This window comes from Leptonychotes weddellii, unplaced genomic scaffold, assembly GCF_054177405.1.
Source record: "Leptonychotes weddellii isolate Sample4059 unplaced genomic scaffold, ASM5417740v2 HiC_scaffold_6835, whole genome shotgun sequence".
NCBI classification, from domain to species: domain Eukaryota; kingdom Metazoa; phylum Chordata; class Mammalia; order Carnivora; family Phocidae; genus Leptonychotes; species Leptonychotes weddellii.
In genome coordinates this window covers 1-9,884 of record NW_028037671.1, presented here as the reverse complement: position 1 = coordinate 9,884, position 9,884 = coordinate 1, and the positions used below count along the sequence as shown (strand labels likewise).

General features: G+C 36.6%; 1 protein-coding gene across 1 annotated transcript; it reads left to right on the top strand.

The window, feature by feature from the left end:
• Window positions 1-5: 5 nt before the first annotated feature.
• Window positions 6-563, top strand: LOC102737472 (olfactory receptor 52J3; the record flags this gene model as incomplete). Its single annotated transcript, XM_006732245.2, has 1 exon — window positions 6-563. A coding segment is annotated over one exon (558 nt), but the record flags the coding sequence as incomplete, so codon positions are not given.
• Window positions 564-9,884: the final 9,321 nt, after the last annotated feature.

The window sequence follows — 9,884 nt, the reverse complement described above, 5'->3', positions numbered from 1 at the left end:
ATGTGGCCATCTGTGCTCCACTCCACTATACGACCATCTTGACATCCCGGCTGCTGGTGGGCATCAGCATGTGTATTGTGTTTCGTCCAGTTGTGCTTACACTTCCCATGGTCTATCTCATCTACCGCTTACCCTTTTGTCAGGCTCACATAATAGCTCATTCTTACTGTGAGCACATGGGCATTGCAAAACTTTCCTGTGGAAGCATCCATATCAATGCCATCTATGGGCTCTTTGTGGTTTCCTTTTTTGTCCTGAACCTGGTCCTTATTGGCATCTCCTACGTCTACATTCTGCGAGCTGTCTTCCGCCTCCCATCACAGGATGCTCGGCTAAAAGCGCTCAGCACATGTGGCTCTCATGTTGGGGTCATCTGTGTTTTCTATATCCCCTCAGTGTTCTCCTTCCTCACTCACAGATTTGGACACAACATACCACGTTACATTCACATTCTTGTTGCCAACCTCTATTTGGTTATCCCACCTTCACTCAACCCCATCATTTATGGTGTAAGGACCAAACAAATTCGGGAACGAGTGCTCCGTGTCTTTATCAAAAAATAAGACTCATGACACTTTCTTTTACTGAGGATTTTGATCCATCTAGAAAGATGTGTGTGTTCTTGCTTTAACAAACATCTTCTAGTCGTAATCTATTGCTGCCAGGTTGAGATAGAAGTTGATTTATTCCTGGCTGCTGACTAATGGATTTTCAGGCTTGTGGAAACTTCATGGATCTCAAGTTCAAAAGCTAATGGGCTAACTTGGAAGGAGCTGTGGGGCCTTTGTCTGTGTGTCTTCATGCAGAGTCCTTCATAGGATAAAGCTGCTCTTTTTCTGGGTAAAGGACATATTATACTGGGTTTTTTGCATTCTGTGATTAGAGGAATGTGGTACTGGAAATTTAACCCTGTATCCTACTTCATGTGTTGGTTGGTTTGTCCATTCAATCATGCATTCATTTTATTATTCCTTTAATTTACATTCATTTTGTGTTTGTTTTATATCTTAGATCATTCTAATTGCTGGGGATATATCCATGAACCAAGCTAACACAAAATGTCTGACCTTCTGGAGCTTGCATTGTGTTATGTTCTTTAAAAAAAGCCAAGTTCATAGGTTCAAAAAAAATCACTGCCATATCTGTAGCTTGAAGTGGAATGTTCTGCCAAACATGTAAGATTCAGTGTTCAGTGAAATTATAGCCAAAACAAACATACAATTTCTTTTCTTTTTTATTTTTAGGTTTATTTATTTATTTGTGAGAGAGAGAGCAGAGGGGGGTAGGGGCAGAGGGAGAGAGAGAATCTCAAGCAGACTCCCCACTGAGCACAGAGCCTGATGCAGGACTTGATCTCAGGACCCTGGGATCATGACCTCAGCTGAAATCAAGAGTCAACGCTTAACCAAGTAAGCCAACCAAGCATCCCTCAACAGTACCATATCCCTGACTGTCTTTCTGTAGTCAGGCCCATAAAGACAAGTGTAGTCTTATAATTGAATTATGTATAGTATTTCTCTCTATGTGATGCATGATGACCTTTGCTTATCATTTTATTCACTTTTGTACTCTCAATCTACATTTGACCCTGAAATACTCCATCCCCAAATACAAGAACTCTCATCCTAGACCCATGATCTATCTCTAGTTCCTCCACTGACTTTAATGTACAAGCTCTCAAACCAATCTATGAATAGTCACCTTTTTTTGATACTGCTGAGGGCCTTCAGTTGATTCAATAATAATATTTCCCAAAGACCAAGCAATGACCTTTCGCATCATCAAACTTGTTATATTGCTTTACATTAAAAAAAATTTCTCTTTTACAGACTATTTACAAAAGAAACTAAAGTAAATGTATACTGCAGAACTTTGTTCCTACAACTCATGAATTAATGACCTTCAACATTGCACTCATCTCAACTGTGATGCTTAATAAAAATATATACAGAATTAAGGTGGAAATTACTTTCAACACTGCTCCAACACAAATTTTCTCCAATTTTTCCAGAGGCAAAATGTATCATTTGTTTTTCTGACACACAGTACAGAAATTTTTAATTTTATAACCAGTCACAGTGTTTTAGTTAGGTCATTTGTTACTAATTTATATAGATTAAATATTTAATATTTTGTTTTATAACATTTGATTTTACTTATGTATTCATCTCTTAATAGATATTCATATTATTATTATTTTTTAATTAGAAAGTGTCCTGCATTTCCTTGCATTTATTTCTTGGTGCATTTTAAGATAGTTCATGCAGGTTTTATAATTTGCAGTAAAATTATTGAGTAGCAGAATTGTAATCAATAAGAATATATTTCTGACTTCATCATTGTTTTTGATCACTTCTTAAAAATTTCACATTTTTCAAAACTCTCCTTTTGTCTCTCTTGCTTCTTTAACTTTGTTTCCTAGCATTAGTCAAATATTAGTTTTCTATTTACAGTAATTTGTAACTACCCTTCTCTGAACAAAACAAAAATTTTATCCCTCTTTTGCCTTGTCATGTTCTTGTACATCAATATCTCTCATTTTGGAATTATCTGGATCTGTGTTTCCAGGCTTAAAAAATCTTAAATGGCCATTTATATTTGATCATATATATTTTTAATGATTTCTTTCTGCAGTAAATCTTCATGAATATTTTCTTGCTCTAGGATTCACAGTCTTTTTTGGAGAATATCTATTTTTCCCACTAGCCACAACCTCACTTTATCTGGTAATATTTAATTATATTTTATGTCTAAATATGTCCTTATCTGCTCTCATATTTGAATAATAAATAAAAAATTTATAGAATTTTGGAACCAAGTTCTATTCCATCACTTTTCTGAATTCATTGTTCAACTTTTTTGTTTTCTTGCAACTAATGTTATTAATGGAACATATGCTTATCATTTTTCCACTCTTTTGAAAGGATTTTTTCTTTTTTTTGGATTCATCTTTATTTCAATGTTGTGAAATTTCATTATAAGTCTAGATTTATAAATTTTTTAAAAAGTCATGTTCAGTATTCAGTCAGTCCTTATTTTCTTACATGATATATACCATATATCTATTACTTCTAGATATTTCTATATCTATTACTTTTCAAACTTTATTTCTTTAATATTTCCTTCCCCACTTCCCACCATATTCTTTTGGAATACTTAAAAATAAAGTTGGAACATCCTATTTTTATTCCATGTATTTTAACTTTTCCTTCCTTCCATCATTTATTTATTTATTTTACTATAGTCCTAAAATACATCTGACTACTCTTAAAGCCCCAGATTTTTATTTTCAGCAGTTTCCATTCTATTCTTTAATATAATTATTAAATTATATTCCATTCTATTCCTTAATATAATTATTTCAACACTTAAATTTTCTATGTTTGATGCTTTTTTAAAAATTTAAATTCAATTAGCCAAAAGATAGTACATCATTAGTTTCAGATGTAGTGTTCAACAATTCGTCAATTTTATATAACACCCAGTGCTCATCACATCATGTGCACTCCTTAATGCCCATCACCCAATTACCCCATCCCCCCACCCGCCTCCCCTTCAGCAACCCTCAATTTGTTTCCCATAGCTAAAAGGTTTGTCTCCCTCTGTGGTGACTTCCCATTCAGTTTTCCCTACCTTCCCTTATGGTCCTCTGCACTGTTTCTTATATTCCATATATGAGATCCTTTTAATAAAAAACCCCTGTGCTTTCTTCATGATTGTAATTCTCTCTCTCTCTCTCTTGTTCTCATCTCTTTAAGGCTTCTAACTACATGTACTTTAAAACCCTGAAGTGGTTTATTTTTAATTCTGTTTCACACAGTTTCTTACTATATTGTTAGCTCTTTTTTTTTTAAATGTTGTTAATAATCTTTGGACATTTGGTGACTATTTACTGTGAGGTTTTCTTTGCCATTGTGATCTCTTGGTAGGCTCTTCAAAGACCCTGGCTAAGTACTGTTTGCAGGTTGGGTTTCTTAGAAAGCATATCCTGAGATGGAGATTTGCATGGAGGCAGAATAATGCCCCCTTAAAGATGTTCTCGTCCTAATCTTCAGAATTTGTGAATATGTTAAGTTTAATGGCAAAGAGGAACTAAAGTTGCACACAGGATTAAAGTTGTTCATGATAGGGAGAGTGTCCTGGACTATCCAGGTAGAGCCAATATAATCACGAGTCCTTGAAAGTGGACAATAATAGAAACAGAAGAAAGAGTCAGAGAAGGATGTGATGACCCAATTGTATTACTATTTACACATTTATTTTTCTACAATTTATTATTTAAATTCTAGTTATTTGACACCCAGGGTAATATCAGTTTCAGGTGTAGGTTTTAGTGATTCAACACTTCCATACATCACCCGTGTTCATCACAAGTGCTCTCCTTAATCCCCATCATCCATTTAACCCATCCCCTCACCCACCTCCCCTCCAGCAACCCTCAGTTTGTTCTCTATAGTTAATAGTCTGTTTTATGGTTCATCTCTCTTTCTTTTTCCCCCTGTTCATCTGTTACATTTCTTAAATTCCACATATGAGTGAAATCATATGGTATTTGTCTTTCTCTGACTGACTTATTTTGCTTAGCATTATACTCTGTAGCTCCATTCACGTCATTGCAAATGGCAAGATTTCATCCTTTTTGATGGCTGAGTAATATTCCATTGTATATATGTACCACATTTCTTTATCCATTCATCAGTCAAAGGGCATTTGGACTCTTTCCATAATTTGGCTATGGTTGATAATGCTGCTATGAACATTGGGGTGCATTTACACATTTAAAGCAAAGTAAGAGCAATATCATATGTGTAGGACTTAAGCCTTCATTCCTGGCTCTAAAAATGGAGAAGAGAGCATGAGTTAAGGAATGTGGGCAGCTTACAGAAGCTGGAAAAGGTAACAAAATATGTTCTCCTCTGGTGTCTCCAGAAAGGCACGCCGACCTGCTGAAAACTTGATTTTAGCTCAGTGAGATATGCATCAGCTTTCTAACAAACTGAACTGCAAAGTAATAAATTTTGTTGATTTAAGGTACTATATTTCTGGTAATTTATCACCGTGGCATTAGAAAACTAATACAGCTTTACTCCCAAGATCAGCACCTGGAGAGGTGGATGAAGAAAGAGGGAGAAAACGATTTGTAATGAAATGGCAACAAAAGTGTCAGCCAGATGTTTATACAGGAGCGTCTGGAGCTGGAGCGGCCCTTCATAGTTGCCCTATTGGGGTGAATCAGGTAAGCTTTATGTTCCTTCATCAACCAGACATTATGGGGACTCTCTGGGAGGGGGATTTGACCTCAGGTGAGGAAGGTCCATTAGGCAAGAGAAAAAGCAAAGAGGGCCACATTCTCAGTAGTTCGATGATTGAGAACTTCAGATCTGAAAGGGGGATATAGATGACACACTGTAGCATCCACTACAAAATCCAACAGGGTAGGAGTTTTGTGTGGTGAAGACACTACTGTGAAACTCTACCTAATTCTTTAGGAATTTGCCTTTTGTTCCTTTCTGCCTCTGGCTTTTCTGAAAACCTCAAGACAGAAACCTTCACATCCCTTCCCTGTCTTTGAAATCTAACTACCCCTTGTGTTTGTAGATATACGTTAGGCTGCTCACTCTTGTCCTTTAATAACTGTTTCTATTGATCTTGAAGGCATATATATAAATCACTTAATTTTAACATCAATTTTAATATATCTAAAGCTTTCTGGGGGGAATGACAATAGCTACATAGACTGCCATCTTGACAGAAAAAACTGTCACATTATTTTTTAAAAGCTTGGGAAACCAATTTTTTTAGTATATCCTATTGACAATAGGTCTGAGTGGAGTCATTTATTTCAGTTAATATTCATTTATGATAGTTTTCATTGTTAAATTGTTGTATGGTCATTACTTAAACATTTTAAACTCCATAAATTAGAATGAGAGGCAATAATATTATCTGTATTACAAAGACCCCCAAACATTTTGACATTGTTTTGCTATTTCAAAATATGTTGTTTTGTATTTTTGACTTGTTCATTGAAATTATCATATATTATTTTCTATGTTTCATGTACATCTGTAAATAAAAGTGTATACATTATGTGTAGATTCCTAATGCACTTTAATTTTAATGGAAGTATAGTATCTTTGAGACAATACACCCTTCTGTCCATTTAAGTACTTACTTTGTTTTTGCAATCATTCAAGACAGTATAATAAAAATTTTTGTGCATAAAGCTCATTTGATACTTGAAGTAGATAATATAATTATTCAACATTTCCAATGATCCTCATTTTTTCATTTACAGCCATTTAAAAGCTTCTGCCATTTTCCATTAGCCTGTAGCAATCCTTCAGCATTTCTTGTGCAGGTTGGCTGGCAATGAAGTCTGTTAGTTTTTGTTTATTTAAAAATGTCTTTATAGGTAACTCAAGATGGAAAACAAAATTTGAATAGACATTTGTAGTTGAATTAGTAATCAGATACCTTCTATAAGGAAAATCCTAGGTCCACATACGTTCCCTGGTGAACTCTATGTGTAAAGAGGAATTAATATCTCATAACACAATACAAACTCTTCCAAATCATGTGAGTGGGAAATCCAGTATCTGAACTGAATCAGACCAACTCTAGGATTGGATATTTTCACCACTTCTCTCTATGGCCTCTGTGACATAGATATGAAAAATTGTCAAGGGAGAAGACTGAGAAGATCAGTCATGGACAAAGGACAGTGGGACCAAAAACTCACAGATGTCAATCCCCCTATAGCTAAGCATTCAATGAACCTAGAGCACATTGTAAGGTCAGTGCAGGGAGATAGTGAGTACTCAGGTTGAAAATGGGGTCTCCTATGAGGGACTCTGAAAAACAAACGGAGGGTTCTAGAGGGGAGGGGGGTGGGAGCATTGGTTAGCCTGGTGATGGGTATTAAAGAGGGCACGTTCTGCATGGAGCACTGGGTGTTGTACACAAACAATGAATCATGGAACACTACATCAAAACTAATGATGTAATGTATGGTGATTAACATAACAATAAAAAATTTAAAAAAAAAGAAAATGGGGTCTCCTATTCCAGGTTATTATTTTTGAGCTTAGAATATGGATTAAGTACGTTTTTATCTAGGAAACAACAATCCATAGAATTAGGCTGCAAAATATAACTTGGAGATAGGATGTAACTATCTTTATGTCATATAGAAATGATAATATTTGTGTGTTTTTGCCTCACATTTGTAGTTTTCTCTGTATAAATTCTTATCCATGTCACTTTTTCTTAGGCTTCTGTTTCTCTAAATCATAGTCTAGGAGTTTTGCCAGCAATCTCAGAGGATTTGATCCCAGGGCACAATTTATACTAGAAAACTGAGTTAACCCATTTTTCTAATGTTATAAGCAGCTAAAGCCTTAGTATAAAATGACTCTCCTTGGACTATATATTTTTTAAAAAGCACACAGCTGTGCTGCTTGAGATTTTCTTTGCATCTCTATTCTTGTGGAGGAATGAAGCATCAAAGATGAATTTTGTTTTGATTTCGGTATATACTACAGTCAAATGAAAGGGAGATGGTCAAAGGTGGCTGAGAACTGCTGGCCTGATATGCTATAATAGGATATGATAGGATATTCATCATGTGGTCCAATTTCTGAATCTAATGGGGGAAAAACCTTGCAACATATATTTTTTTACTGAAAACTTTAATTTTTTTCATTGTAGTTTTTTTTTTTATGTTTTAAGTTTAATCTTGAAACTTTTAAGTGGATATTGGGTATCTTTAAAAATATCTAGGGGGCGCCTGGGTGGCTCAGTCATTAAGCGTCTGCCTTCGGCTCAGGTCATGATCTCAGGGTCCTGGGATCGAGCCCCGCATCGGGCTCCCTGCTCTGCCGGAAGCCTGCTTCTCCCTCTCCCACTCCCCCTGCTTGTGTTCCCTCTCTTGCTCTGTCTCTCTCTGCCAAATAAATAAAATCTTAAAAAAAAAAAACAACAATAAAAATATCTAGAAGATCCAAGGCATTTAAAATCCATCTACAGAAAGATTATATAGTTGGTCGATAAAGTATCATTTCTGGTTCTGCTATGGGTTATAGGGAATGAATGAAATGGACTTCCGAAGCACAGTGAAAACCTGAGGTGAACAGTGCTATGTTACTGAGAGTTTATTTCCAGTGAGATACCCAAGGTAGGCATCAGGATGTTAGAAGGCTTGTTCCTGGCCAGCATCCTGCTACTGGGCAATGGCTGTTACCTGGAGTTTCAGTTCTCAAAAAAACACGAATAAGGGAGGCATTGCAAAATACAGCTCTTCTCTCTCTTCCCCCCCACCCCCACAAACACACACATATGCACACATCTAATCTTAGAATGGATATAACATTTATTTTATTTTACCTTGGTATGCTTCCCAAAGAAATATGGAGCTATATAAAAGATAAAACGAGTTTGTGCTACTGTACCCTGATCTTGAACCACTCTGTCTCAAGGTGGAGACCCAGGGAATGTCCCTTTATTTCATTATTTGAGCTTATGAGTGACTAGGTGCTTCTTAATCGTTTTGAAGGCATTGCAAAAGCCACCTTCTCTATGCTCTTTAGACAAGTACAGAAAGCAGTTCTGTACAGACTTTGTTACTCCAGACCGTTTTGTGCAGCTCAAAATGCCTTCCTCACAGGTCTGTGCCACCTGAAGCCTTGTAGGCAGTCTTTTACCCAATTTCCCAGTTAATCAGGCAGAAGGGGTGCACGCAGTACATGCTTGTTCTGTAACAGTCGTAAAATTAGCAGGTTTTCCCAGAGGAACTGATGTGGCATGGAGAGTAAATGAAGATGCTTTCAAATACTGCTAGAAACCACCATTCCCTTAACACTCTAAAATGCAGTGGGTTAAGAAATGGGTTGGTCTTGGGAAAATAGAGACATGAACAAAAATACACAAAAGGTTTATCATTATCTTTCCTTCTGGGATGTTTCAAGTATAGAAGTACATGACCCAGCCTGTGTATGCTCCTCTGCAGGCATCCCAGAGTATCTGTGCTTTTGTTTGGGACAATGTGTACTTCTGATATTCTGTTTCTCTTTGACAGGGTATTTGGCTGGATCTTGGCATTTTCTCTACGTCAGTAAGTGATGAATGAATCATTTGATAATTTATGCATTTCCTAATTATGGAAGCGTCTTGTACATCTGTGCCTGTCACTTTGCTTTCTAGCTGGCCTGTCACCTTTTGGATTATATTATATCTGCATTTCCATGTGTGCATCCTTGATTTTTTGCGTACCTCTCTTCAGACAGGAGCTTTACAAAAGGTACAGGGCATACAAACTATTCCATATTTAATAGCAAGTTCTGTGTCTTATAGTTTTGCCATTGGCTTGTTGATAAACCTTGTAGGTTAAAAAAAAGAGGATTAAAGTTTTGAGACTGGCCCATTCAAATGAGTATGGCTTGGCTTATCATTAAAAAAAAAAATACATTAACAAGCCCTTTCAAATAGCAACCTTTTTCATTTCACTATATTTTGAAGCACTAAGACAGTCATTTTCATGACCACCTTCAAACTTTTTCCCCCTCCTTCTAGGAATGACATCCCCTTCTTTGTCATTTGGAAGGATGTTTTATCCCAACAGGAGTGTTTTTCACCCAGCCACATTCTTCCTCATTGGAATCCCTGGTCTGGAAGGGGCTCATGCCTGGATCTCCCTGCCTTTCTGCTCTGTTTACCTTGTGGCCTTACTGGGCAATGCCACACTTTTGCTGGTCATCAAGATGGAGCAGAGCCTGCAGAAGGAGCCCATGTTCTACTTTCTGGCCCTCCTTTCAACTATCGATTTGGCCCTTTCCACAACCTCTGTTCCCCGCATGTGGGTATCTTCTGGTTTAATGCTCATGAAA